The sequence below is a fragment of the Typopeltis vanoorti genome, chromosome 2 (assembly GCF_054136105.1).
Source record: "Typopeltis vanoorti isolate ZY-2024b chromosome 2, IOZ_Tvanoo_1.0, whole genome shotgun sequence".
Lineage (NCBI taxonomy): Eukaryota > Metazoa > Arthropoda > Arachnida > Uropygi > Thelyphonidae > Typopeltis > Typopeltis vanoorti.
Genome location: NC_143550.1, coordinates 49,915,906 through 49,930,603, shown reverse-complemented (window position 1 = coordinate 49,930,603; position 14,698 = coordinate 49,915,906). Strand labels below are relative to the sequence as shown.

General features: G+C 35.7%; 1 protein-coding gene across 1 annotated transcript in view; it reads left to right on the top strand.

Annotated features, from left to right (window-relative positions):
* ERp44 (Endoplasmic reticulum protein 44) overlaps positions 1-14,698 on the top strand; it is a 196,800-nt gene that overhangs the window by 67,968 nt on the left and 114,134 nt on the right. The window contains exon 5 of the mRNA XM_090404875.1: positions 11,849-12,033. Coding sequence (XP_090261001.1) covers positions 11,849-12,033 — 185 coding nt within the window. The remainder of the gene's footprint in view (positions 1-11,848; positions 12,034-14,698) is intronic.

Genomic DNA, 14,698 nt, shown 5'->3' with positions numbered 1-14,698 from the left:
TATGGAAGCTTTTGAGCAATGTGCTCTAGATTCCTCTACAGTTTTGTTTAGGTATGATGACAATGTTTTCATTATTTGGCCACACAGCTGCCAAACTTTAACATGTTGACTGCTGTATGCAGCATGCGTGCCTCACACATACATTTTCCGCTAGCGCCATGTGATACGTTTCTGTTTCACAGGTTAACTTGTTATTATTCACAGTGGCCTGTGATGATTGAAAAAAATTTAGTATTACGGCAGTTAATGTGTTAAACACCTTCTAATCTTTAAAGGTACCTGTGGCATGACTATAAACAATAAATTACATGATAACCACAGTAATTAACTTTAATGAAATTAAAGTACAGGTATTTCATACTGAAAATAACAGTACATCATCTGTGCATAGAAACAAACAAATCAAAAAAACAGGAATACAAGGTACATACAGCAGTCGGTGGATTACCAATTTTTAGCACATGGCAACAGTTTTTAATTGGTAAACCATCGACTGCTGTATGTACCTTGTATTCCTGTTTCTTGGATTTGCTTGTTTCTACATACTGATGATGTACTGCTATACTCGGTACGACATTTTTTGTACTCTCGTTTCATTAAAGTTAATTACTTTGGTTATCGTGAAATTTATTGTTTAAACATCTTCCTCAGTCATCTGAACCAGCAACACAAGGCATACAATTTACCATTGAAATTGAAAACTGAAATTCGCTTCCATTTCTGGATATACTTGCACATCTTCCCTTGGAGTCTATCTTTCAATGTCTATTGCAAGCCCACGCATACCAGCCAATACATACGTGTTAAGTCTTTCATCACTATTCAAAAAAACCTGAAATCATTTGCACTCTCAAAAACAGGGCAGTGATTGTGTGCTCTGAGCAATCTCTTAAACATGAATTACAAATTATTAGCAATATGTTTGTAAACAATGGCTATAGCAAAAATACTGTCAATAAAATTCTTCACAAAACTACCTAAAAATGGAAATGAACCTCATAAATCCCATACATAGCTCCAAGGATCCTCCTCCTCCCCTGGCCCACCCTAGGATATACCATATCTAGTGCTTCTGTAATTTACCTTATATGACTGTGTTTGAAGAGCTCCGAAAGATAAGTTATTTAGTTTTAAAAAAATAGCATTATCAGTTTAAAAAAATTGTGTTAGAATTAGAGTGTATTGCAGAGTTAATTAGTTTAGCTTAAAAATTTTGTTTTAAATTGTGTTAATTAGTCTTTTGTATGATATGGTAATATACGCAGCATAGCATGGCACCAATGCGAAGTACAACAATGGCATCCAAGTCATCATCATTGTTTAAAGAATTTAATAATAATAAAAAAAAAACAGCTGGAGTTGGTTTGAGAGCGATAGTGGTGGGAAAGTGTCATGAAAGAGAGGATCAAAGGTGTGTCTCAGGTCGTGAGATTGATGTAATGGATGAAAGTCAGAATACGGTTGAAAATTGTGATGTAATGTCAGGTAGCATTGAGAGTGAGATTAAATGTGACATGGTTGAAAGTGAGAGTAAAACTGCAGAACAAAAGAATAGTTTGACTGATATAAAAAATGAAGAGTTAGCTGCAATGAGGCAGATAGCTCAGTTGTGCAGAGTGATACATAGGGCAAAGTAGCAGCTGGAGTGATTGAAAAAATGTCTACTGAGTGGATCAGCTAATAACAAAAAGCAAGTGTGAGATAATTTTATTTATTCATATGGCATTTCCTCCCTTTTCTCCTCCGTCCCTAGGTGAGTTGAGCCCCCTTATGGGGGGGGTTAAGTATTTATGGCTGTAGATCCATGTGTTCAGGGGGCCGGTTTGCCTGCTTGCAAGATGAAAAACCCCAGATAAACTGGGGGGGGGGGGGGAACTTGCTGTCCACGCCCAATACCAGCTAACTTGGCTATGGCTGAGGAAGATCCTTAAGCTCCTCATGTTGGCAATGGGAATCGAACCCAGGACACTCCTTCTCCAGCCATATGGTTGCGAAGCGCATAGCCACTAGGCTAACTGTGCAGACAGTGTGAGATAAGAAAAATGAGGACATGATTGGGAGAGAAAGAAAAATTATTGGTTATTGGTTATTGGCATATATTGGTAATGCCAAAGGTTATTGGCATTAGCGAGACATGGCTAACAGAAGATGATATAATTAATGGGATGGAATGTGAAGAGTATAGTGTGTTCAGGAAGGATAGAGAAAAAAGATTGGGAGGAGGAGTGTTATTGATGATAGCCAATGAACTGCAGCTAAAGAGAATAGAAGTTCGACTGCAGGATAGTGAAAATAGCACATTTGAGGCTATCTTGTGAGATTGAAGCCAGCAGAACAAAATATACAGTTGGGTGCTGCTATAGACCAGGAGATGGAATAGATGGAGATAGTGTGCATTGGCAAATAGACTCAATGATTGGAGGACAGGTAATTATTATGGGGGGTTTCAACTCTGGTAACATTGATTGGAAGGATGAGAGAAGACACATGGGAGGAAGGAAATGGCTTTCATGCAGTTACTAAGGGATAAATACCTGAGACAGCATGTAATGGAATATGCTGGGGGTTCGAGAATGCTTGATCTAGTAATTGCATCTGAGAATTTGTCTATAATGAATATGACTACATTGCCACCAATTGGTGTGAGTGATCATATGGTATTGATCTGCAAGATGACTAAATGTGTGGTATTTTAAGTTAAGACAGGGTATATTTGGAATTACTGGGCTGGTAAGTATGATAAGCTTAGGAGATTGCTTGGATCAGTGCCGTGGAAAACTGGATGTTGATAGTGCATGGGAAGTGGTAAAGGAGTGTTTGAGGAAGGTAGTTACTGACTGCATACCTAGAGTCAGAAGAGTAAATCAAGTTGGAGTTAAATGGATGAATAACAACATTAAGCTGGAGCTGCAAAAAAAAAAAAAAATTGTGGAGGGAATTTAAGGAGAAAAGTGACCTGCAGGTACATGAACAGTACAAGGCACAGGCCAGAAAGGTAACTAGTGTGGTTAGAAAAGCAAAAGCAGATTATGAAAAGAAGTTAGCAATGCAGGCTAAAGAGAATTCCAAACAGTGTTCTTTCGATATGCTGCAAGTAAAAGAAAAAATGTATACCGCAGAATGATTTTGAGGAATGCCGATGGTAGGAAGGTAACTGAATCAGTTGAAATAGTAAGATTACTAAGTGAACACTTTGCAAGAGTATATCATCTAGGCGGTGATGTTGCAGGAATAAGGGAATCGATGGTGTATATGGAAACTGAGATGAATGAAATGGAGGTGAATAGCATATTACCAAATCTTAATATGAATACATCTATAGGATTGGATGGTATACCAGCTCGAGTCTTACGTGAAATGGCAAAGTAATTGTCAGTGCCTTTGACCATGTTGTTTAATCTATGTCTCAGCTCTGGGTTAGTCCTGAGGGAGGGGAAAATAGTTCCATTGCATAAAGGAGGCTTCAAGACTGCTGTTGCAAATTACCGATCAATCAGCACATCAGGAGTCATCAAAGTATTGGAGAAGTTGGTCAAGAGCAAAATACAGGAATAGATAGATGGAAGTGGGATACTCTATGGGGGGGGGGGGGGCAGCATGATTTTGTGAAGGGTAGATCATGCCTCAGTAACTTACTCACATTATAATACAGTGACAACTGAATTGGATAAAGGTAATCGGTTTACAGTGATACTGCTGGGCTTTGCAAAGGGTTTTGACAGGTTACCACATGGAATTCTAATCAGTAAATTGCAGCACATGAGGATGGATAGGAGGGTGGTTGATGGAGAGATATCAGAGAGTAGTTTATTCAAGAGTAGTCCAAAAGAAGACCTGCGACTAGTGGTGTGCCACAGGGTTCTATTCTTGGACCACTGCTATTTCATTTGTTCATTAATAATATAGGAAAAGATCTGAGAGGAACAGTTCAGTTATTTGCCAATGATGCAAAATTGGGTAGAGCAATAGTTAATGCAGATAATATCAAAATTTTGTGGAATGATTTGGATGGATTGGCAGAATGGGGAAACGAGGATGGATGTCAGTTTAATATGGCAAAGTGTAAGGTTATGCATTTTGGGGCAACAAGATTACCAGCTGTACACCACATTGGTGGAACTGTACTCTGAGAAATTGACGAAGCCAGAAACTTGGGAGTTAAAGTTTAGGGGGCACATAGCAAAAGTGGCTAAAGCAGCTCATCAGATGATTTGGTTACTGAAGAATACTTTAACGAGCAGAGACAAGCAGGTTATTGTTCCTCTTTATTGAGGAACAATAACCTGCCATGTTGACTACTGTGTGCAGATCTGGGCACCAGGGTTTCTTGGTGATGGAGAGGAGTTAGAGAGGATCCAGAGGTGAGTGACCAAGATGATAGCTGGTCTATGGAATGAACCTTTATGAGAACAAGTTGAAGATTTGTGGGTTACAGAAACTGGTTGATAAGCAGAAAAGGGTGATATGATTGAGGCATTCAAATTACTGAGGGGTTTTTACAAGATTAATTCAGAGGAAATTTTTCAGAACAGGTGTGTGGGTGGGAGAACTAAAGGCCATCCATGAAACTGACCAAGAGTGTAGATAACAAGGGTGTTAGAACTAAGTTTTTTACTTGGAGAGTGGTGAATGAGTGGAATAAGCTGCCAGAATCTGTTGTGAGTGCCATGACTGTGAATGAGTTCAAAGCAAAATATGTTAGATACTGTGCAAATGCTGAATAGTTTTTGACATGATGTTTAGTGCCTCTCTCGATGAGTCTAAGGACTCCTTGGAGTTGCCCATAATAATGATATAGGTGAAACAAGATGCACGATTTTGATTTGAAAAAAGAACACAGTGGGACACATTAAATTGAACAGCTTTTTTTGGTAAATCAGGCCTCTCTAATCATTGGAAAGGTACATGTTCCTTGGATGATACAAAAACCTGGTTAAGGATGCAAATTTAAGGAAGCCCATGAAATTTTAGTCAACTGTCCATACTGCTTTATCTGTTAGTAGTCTGCAGCCAAACAGATAACACTCTAGACAATTGACCAAATTAGTATTACTTTAGCTTATTATATGTATTACAGTATAGTTTGTCTCTTTGCATATATATGTATACTCCAGATAATGAACTTCATATGAAGATCAAAATATCGGGTAATTATTTTAGTTTATATTAAATTTAAGTTGTTACTCTAACACATTAGTTGTCTCCATAATTTTATTATATTGAATGTTGATCACCTATTAAAGAAAGGATGTAATTAATTAATCCTATAATTTTTCTATGCTGTGTAAATAATGTGTGTTTGCTGTTTTGTTCCGTGCCCAGGAATATGGCCCACATTAGATGCATTTGTACTGCATTTAAATAGCCATCATCCTAAAATAAACTTCACCATAGAAAAAGATAACTTTCTGCCCCTTCTTAACTTCTTCCTAGTTCTTTTGAATGGTTCATTATCTTTTTTCTGTGTATAGAACAGTGGCGGCTGGTGAAATTTTAAGTGGGGATGCTGCCTATACAAAATAAAAAAATAAATCTTTAGATTTATTTATTAATAAATTGGTTACTGATTAGGAAAAAAAAAAATTTTTTTTTTTTTAATTTTGTATAGGTAGCACCAGCACCCACACTTAAAATTTCATTGGCCGCCACTGGTATAGAATGCCAACACTGGAAGATACATGATCATACTGTCATCCAGCTCCACAGTATGGTATTCTCAAGACATTAATACATAGTAGTCTGTTCCACACACCTCTTTGCCACACAATTTTAGTTAATGGCTACATCCTTATAAAATAAATAAAGATAACTAAATCTTTCTTGTTACTATTCCTGTCTCCCAGTATCTGGGACACACCGGAAGAGATAGCCAAAGTGCTAAATAATCTCTACATTATGCCATGGGCAGAAGTCACATGAAAAAATAAGAGCAAACCACACATCCAATAGTAATCTTCATCTCTTCGTTTAAAGATATACGCCATCTCCTCTTGCATTAATAAATATGTAAAGTATCCTTTGTATAACTTGCCCTACTACTGACCAGTAGGAAGATCTGCTAACATAAATGCTAGTGTCTGAAAGCTAAGGATGAACTACATTTTTATCTGAATATGAAAAAATTTTCATGACTACAGCCAACTGTGGACATAAATTTATTGCCAGCATACTAATGAATTATATTACACAAAAATGTGTTATAAATTTCATACAAATTAAATTACAATATGTGTTTTTGCATAATTTGCATATTTCCTAAGGACACAGTTAAGGAATTAATGTATAGTGCTTACAGAAAACTATGAAGGGAGACATTTCAGTATGGAATATGTCTATCCTGAATTGCAATTCTCACAACTTCATACCATGCTTAGCACCAAGTGATTCAGGAGTTCTTGAGACAAACTGGCCTACTTTTCCTTCAGAGCAAGGATGAGGCTGTGTTATTTATTTTTTTGGAGGGGAATTTCGAGCACCAATGTATCTCCCTGTTGCATCCCAGGCCTGTTCTATAGGGTTGATATTCGGAAAGCCTGCTTGCCACTTGATTCGATTAATATTTTCACTCTCCAGAAGTATCTTCACTGCTCGTGTATGATGTGGTGCGGCATTGTCATCTATAAAAATGAATTCTTTGCCTACAGCACCACGGAACAATCGAACAAAACATTGAAGAACTTCATTGTAAAGTCATAGTCCCTTTTCCAGCACTTGTAGCTCAGCACATTCATTAATCCTAATGCTTCCACACACACACACACACACACACACCATAACCCCCAATGGTAAGCAGTACCACTTTCATGCCAGATCGTGTGTCGTCTAGAATTGGAGGATGGACTAAAACGATTCTTATCTGTAAAGGATACACTAGCCCAAGGGTCGGCAACCTTTTTGGAGTGAAGAGCCATTTTTAAAATTATATCTGTTAAAAAAAAATAGGCAGCTAGTTTTTTTTTTATTATTATTTTTTATTTTTTATTTATTTTTTTTTTTTTTACAGTAACACATTATCATACTTGTAAAACACAGGGGTGACATGTCACATGAAATTATATGATATTTTAAAATAAATAATAAAACAAAGATTTCCTTCTCCTTACAAAAGCATATGTATAAAATCCAATAACATACATCATCATCATCATCAAATTCCTGCTATGTACCCTCAAGGGGTGTACAGGATATGACAGTACTACATGAAAAAATTACATCATTACTAACTTCCTATCTACAATTTTCCTCCAAATCAGTCTGTTACTTGTCAAGACTCCAACATTATCAGATCTTATATTTCTATCGTCTAAGGCACTTTGTACCGTATCAATCCACCTATATCTTGGTCTTCCTCTGGGTCGTTTTCCTGCCAACCTGGCAGAGAACACTTGTTTTGCTAATCTTTCCTCTCCCATTCTATTTAAGTGACCATACCATCTGAGATTAGCTCTGCTAACGCATTCCTGGATGCTGACAATGTCAAGTTCTTTCCTAATATCCTCATTTTTAATATGATATTGCCATTGATGCCATCTGTTCACGCCTCTAATCTTTCTCAGTACTCTCATATCTGCGGTCTCTAGTCTTCGGTCAAGTGTTTTACTTCTGACCCAGCTCTCAGATCCATAAGTTAAAATTGGTTTGAACACAGCCTTGTATACAGCTAATTTAGTGTTCCGACTAATTTCTTTCTTATTCCATATGAATTTATTCAATTGACTTCCCACGATACCAGCTTTGCTGATTCTGTTGTCTATTTCTATATTTAGTTTACCATCTTCAGTAAAAATTGTGCCTAAGTAGCTGAAATGTTTTACTTGTTCCACAGGTTCTCCATTCACAACACAGTTGACATTTTCAATGATTCTGCCTATTTTCATTGTCTTTGTCTTTTTATTGCTGACCTTCATACCATATCTATTACAACAGCTATTCAATTTAGTCAGAGAATCTTGCAGACTTGTAGCGGATTTATTTAGAAGTATAACATCATCCGCATAAAGCAAAGAGCTGACATTAACATCTCCAATTTTGATATCAGGTTTAATACCACATTCCTTCATAATGTGATCCATATAGATAATGAATAACAGAGGGGATAATGTACATCCTTGTCTCACACCAGATTTAACATTAAACCATCTTCCTGTATTTCCTTCAATTCTAACTGCTGACTCACAACTCAAATAAAGACTAAGTATTGCTTGATATAATGCCCCATTGACACCATATAACTGCAGCGTATTGAATAGCTTCTTTCTTGGCACCTTGTCATATGCCTTTTCCAAATCGACAAAACTTAAATACAGATCTTTGTTATATTCCCATGCTTTCTCGACTATTTGTCGTAAAGTGAAGATCTGATCCTGACAGCCTCTATTTGGCCTGAATCCAGCTTGTTCTTCACCAAGCTTTTCTTCCACAATTCTTCTCAACCGTTTCTCAAGTATACTTGCATATATCTTGCCAGGAACACTCAGTAGGGAAATACCTCTGTAATTCTCACATTCAGTTTTATTTCCCTTTTTATATATGGGTACTATGAGAGCTCTACTCCAATCATCGGGAATTCGTCCCTCTGTCCAGGCTTTCTGAACTATGCAGTGCAGCCACTGTAAGACTCTTATACCACCATACTTCAGCATTTCTGGTCGAATATCATCTACTCCTGCTGCTTTTCCACATTTCAAGCCTTTGATGGCTTTTTCTACTTCAAGTATGGATATGTATTCCTGACTGCATGCCTGGTCAGTGTTTTTTATCACTGTGCTGTCATCACTGCTTGTTTCATTTAGCAGTTCTTCAAAGTAATTACTCCATACTTCAAGGATATCTTTTTCTCCTGTTTTCATTTCACCTTTATCATCTCTAATTCCTTTTACAGCACTCTTTCCTCCATTCCTAAGCTTCTTCAACAACCTCCAGAATATTTTGCCACCTTCTTGATATTTATTTTCTATATTCTTGCCAAAGTCCTCCCATGACTTTTGTTTAGCTAGTTTTACACACTGTTTAGCTTTCTTACATTTGTCTCTGTATTCTGTAAGAGTAAAAGCTGACTTATTTGCCAGGAACTTTTGATATGCTTTCTTCTTTTCCTTCACTGCCTCTTTAACTTCCTGTGTCCACCAGGGAGTTCTGATTTTTTTATCTTTGCACACAACCTCACCACATGCCTCTCTGGCAGAATCAATCAATGTTTCCTTCAGAGTTTGCCACTGAATCTCCAAGGTTTGATTCCTGTTCTCAAACTCTTTCATTTTCTTTTCAATAATATTTCTGTATTTTAGTCTACAGTTTACATCTGAGAGCTGCTCAACTTTTATTCGCTTTAAAACTTTCTTACATGTTATTGTTTTCAATATGAAATTCAATTTTATCCTGCTCAAGACTAAATAGTGATCACTTCCAATTTCAAATCCTCTGTACACTCTGGTGTCCTGCACCAGGGAGAAAACATCACTATCAACAATAACATAGTCAATGAGACTTTTCTTATTCCTAGCCTCTTCTCTCCATGTGAATTTGTGCACATTTTTATGTTGGAACATGGTGTTAGTAATAACCAGTCCATGTCCTGAGCAGAAATCCAACAGATATTTGCCATTATTATTAGCTTTGCTCTTTTCTCCAAATTTTCCCAAAATATTTTTGTATGTCTCACAATCCTTTCCTACTCTACTATTTAGATCCCCAACAAGGACCAACTTTTCCTTTTTCATTGTGTCAGTTGCTTTTTCTAAAGCCTCAAAAAATTCCTCCACTTCTACCTTAGTAGAACCTTCTGTGGGACCATAGGCACAAATAAGTCTCATTGTCCAGTTCCCCATTCTCATATTTGCCCACATTACTCTACTTGAGACTGACTGCCATTCAAGAAGATTAGCCTCGTATTTTGTGTTGAATACTATGGCTACTCCTTCTTTTCCTTGATTGTTATTGCCTGAATATAACATTTTGTATTTATTGCTCAGAAAGATCTCACCAGTTTTGGTCTTTTTTGTTTCAGTCACCCCTATTATGTCGATCTGGTACTTATCTAATTCCTCAGCTAGCTCCATTTCTTTGCCATTCAGGCTTCTTACGTTGATAGTACCGATCTTTAACTCTGGTGATGTTTTCAGATTATAACATACATATTTCTTTAATTTTTTAAATTTAAAATTTCTTCTTAGTGCGACTTTTGCTGTTGAACTTCTTTGGATAGTTTCTCAATATGTGGCGAATACGCCGTAATTTTCATTTTCAAACATGACAAAAGACTCGTGTTGTTTAGTTGGTTTCTCAACTTACCTTTAATAAAATTCATATTAGAAAATATTTGCTCACAGAAATATGTCGACCCGAAAATCGATAGAAGTCCAAATGCGTATGTTTTTAACTAATGTAAGTGTCTGGTAAACAATTCCACATGTCAAATACAATCTGATCTTGCTTTATAAGATCTATTTCAGACCATTTTTTTGTATTGCAAGGGTAGATTTTCGTCTTTCCAACTCCTCCAGGTCAGCTTTAAGATTTCTAAATTTTGAATTCCACAAATCCTAGGTTTTCAGGTCCTCTAACTGAAGTTGAAATGCAGCCTCATGAATTCCAGCAAAAGGTGAAAAATTTAATGCGGCAGGATTAATTTCAAGTGGTCGCAATAAAAATGACATAGTTGTCTTGTTCTTTCTAAATTCCTCAAATCTCCCATTAAATACAGATCGCATATTTACCACAATTTCTTTGAAAAAGGTTAAATTTATGAAATTATCAGCTTGTTATTGTTGAAATTTCTTCAACGTAGGAAAATGTAATAATGTGCCTTTCTCTAAGTCTGTCGCAAACAAATATAATTTTTGTTCAAACGAAATCACTTCTTCTAAAAGCAAAACTGCTGTATTTCCCTTTCCCTGTAGTTTCTTATTTAGTGCATTTAAATGGGAAGTCATATCCACCATAAAGTAGAATTTTTGTAACCAATAAGTATCTTCTAGCTGTGCATATTCAAGGTCCTTTTGTCTTAGAAACAACTTAACCTCTCCAAGGCAGGTGGCAAATCGCATCAACACCGCACCTTTGGAAAGCCATCTTATTCTGTTATGCAAAAGAAGATCGGAATATTCGCAATTGATTTCTTTAAGAAGTTCACAAAATTTTCGATGATGTAGCAGTATTGCCATTATTTTGTTAACAATTTCTACAGCCAAATCCATCACTACTGTTATCTCTTTTGGAAAAGTTTGTGCACAAAGTATCTCTTGATGGATTATGCAGTGAAAGGAAAACACGTCATGCAAAATTTGTTTTTTAAATAAAGAAACAAAACCTTTTTTTTTGTACCTTTCATGCTCTGTGCCCCATCGGTCGAAATAGATATTATTTTGTTAATATTAATACCCTTACTTTTCAAGCAAGTGGTAACAGCAGATTTGATGAATTTTTTTCTGAGTTTGTCCTCCTGTAATTTTTTTCATGATAACCTTCTCACAAGTAAGACTTAAACGTAGAGCATCCAATGAAATTTTCAGAAATCTAATATTGTTTGTGTAATGTGTTGTTGATAATGAAATAACTTTTGTAACTCTCACACATTCTTCCTTGTTCTAGATTTTAGGGAGATATGAAAATATCTTCATTGAAATTATTCTCTTCATACAGACTAGCAGCAACTGGAACTTATATTGTACATGTCTGCATCACTGTTTATTGTATTTAAATATATTGTTTATTGTTTGATTGAATTTATTGATTAAATTATTTCATTAAAAGGAAATTAAATATTAATATTTATATTAATATGATTATATGGAATAATTTATCATTAAGGGTTGTTTTTCATTTATCCCTTTCTCTCCTCCCCTTCTAGCAAGTGTAGCAGCACGATTTCGAATAACAAAATATCCAACGCTAAAATTGTTAAGAAATGGAAAACTAGTAAAAAGAGAATATCGTGGCCAACGTTCCTTAACAGCAATCACTGACTATATTCGTAATTTATTGAAGGATCCTGTAGTAGAAATTAAGGAAAATGAAGATTTGGAAAAAGTTGATGTAAGTCTTATCCATATTTAAATATTCTGACTTAATTGTTATAAAAAATTTGCAGTTTCCACCAAATATATTTTCATGTCATTGGAACTAATGTACATTTAGCATTGTTCCTTTGTTAGATCCAAGATTATGATGAATGAACACGTACTTTCTATATAAAAAAAATATCACAATTTAAACCTCAAAGAGAACATCACTTATGACCTTTAAATCAAATAAATTTATGTGCATTTATAATAAACAATTATTATTACCAGATATTCAGGTAATCAGGGACTTACCGAGGTGATCGGTCACCTATTATATTCACCAGCTGTCATATGACTTTACTGGAATATGTTCACATTACTTGCACTCAAGTCTCCAAAAGGAGCCATTCCTATCATACACACTGTATGAAAAAGAAAAGTATCATTTGCCCTCTTTCTTGATACCCTCTCATTCTCCTCATATCCATGCGACTCTACTAACTTCTAAAAAGAAGTATGCAGATATCTGTCATATCACCCTTCTTGTTAGCTAGTGTCTGTAGTCCACAAATTCTCAATATGTTCCCATAATATACATTCCACAGTTCCAGATCATCTTCTTTGCACACTCTCTCCAGTGTATTTGCATTACCTTGGAAACCAGGAGCCAAGATCTACACACGTGGTCCAGTTGAGGCTGCAACGAGACCCAGTGTTTTACGTGCAGTTTTTATTTCATTTATCCTCTGAATTGTGTTTGTCTTTTCTATATGGCCATTGAACTTCAACTTCCTGTCTACTAAAAACTAAGATTCCTAGCCTGATCAGTTTCTTCTAGCATAATCCCACCAATGTAATCTACCATTGGATACCTAATCACACTAAAGTGCATTATTTTGCATTTACTAACATTGAACTGATAGCCATTTTCACATGCCCGTAGCTTATCTCTGCATCATCAGCAAACAGCTGCATGTTCTCTTGTCAAATCCTTCCTAATGTAAAGATTGAATAATAAGAGACCAAGGACTAATCCCTGAAGTACATCATTGGTCACCTTAAATCTTGCAGACACCCCCCCTCCCCCACCTCAAGACATCTTTTTTTTATGTCAGTCAGCTGCCCTCTTATCCAAACTAATAGTTTATAATCCAGTCTCATATACTCCAATATATGCAACAGATTTGAATATTGTATGCTGTTAAAAGCCTTAAAAAGAACATCTTATGAGCTTTAAATCATATAAAGTCCAAAATAGTATGGTCTATCTCCCTTGTGTGACTGACTAACATTATCAAAGTAAATGTTCACTGTAGCAGACCTATAGGGACCAGAAACACAGTTTGTTATAGCACAACAAGAGTTGCTATAGTGAATTCAGGGAAAAAAAATACTGCCTCCTCCACCATAAATGGCAGGAGAGAGGGAAAAAAAAGAAATTGCAGGAAACAGAACAAAGAAAATCACAAGAAATAAATTTGGAAAACAGAACAGTGGAAATCATGAGAAACAGAAAAAAGCCAATAATGAAAAACAGAATGTTGTATGTTGATGAAAGAACACAAAGGATTTGCATGAACCATGCATAAAGCACACAAAATGATAACAGTGAAACGTACAAATGCAAACTTTAATGGGGGAAACCTAAGAAAGAAAGAACTAGAGTATGAAATTATAAAAATGAAAATACAGAAATACATTTAAATTTCAAAACATTATAACAACTGAAATTAATGTTGGTCACTCCCATTTACAAAGAGGTAGAAGACACAAATGATGAATATGCAGACTGATGAACATCACTCTGCATATTCAACTTCAGGGGAGGGGAATTGCTTTTACACAGCTCCTGTTAATGTTAGCTTCCTAATTGGATTAAAGACCTCGGAATGTGCATTTGGCATAAGTCGACCATTCTCTTAAAACTGTCAATTTAAAGAACCTTATTTTGTATTTGAAAGATTCTTTATCCCAAAGGGAAAAAATGCTAAATTTCTGATTTAGAAATTAAGTTTGACTCAAATTTTTGATTTTAATGGTATAGTCTTCATATATTTGAATAATTATGAAGATTTCAGGTAAGTGACATTAAAGCTACTGTAACCTTAATTCTGCATTTCCATTTTTATAATTTCATGCTCCACTAGTTCTTTGTCTCCCATTATTATGCATTTCTACTTTCATGTTGTCATTTTCTATTATGGTTTCTACAAATGGCATGTGTCTTGTCATCATTGTACAGTTTTCTGACTTTTTGTTCTACTTATCGTGATTTGTTTTGTCCCCCCCCCCCACTTTTTTTTTTTTTAAATTTAAATTTCCCACAATTTTCCTTCGTCTAATTGTGGCTTCAGCTTCATTTGCTATCATGAAGATTTTGAGCTTTTCTTCTTCAGCTAAATGGACTATTTAAGTCTAATGCTGCCTTCATCACTAGATTTCATCATTGGTCTCTGTTATAAACTACATCTGGTGACTTTTAAATTTTTTAGGAAATGACAATGTATACTAAAATATTAATTTAAAAACTTTAATATCTTCCTATATTTCGGCAATGTTACATTGCCATCTTCTGGGAACATAAAACTATGATATGTGCATGCAGGCTCTAACAACGAGCAAATGAGGCTTGAAGAAGGCAACTGGCATTGGTCTTAGAGTCCTAACGGTGCCCCCTGGTGGGATAAATTGGGTTG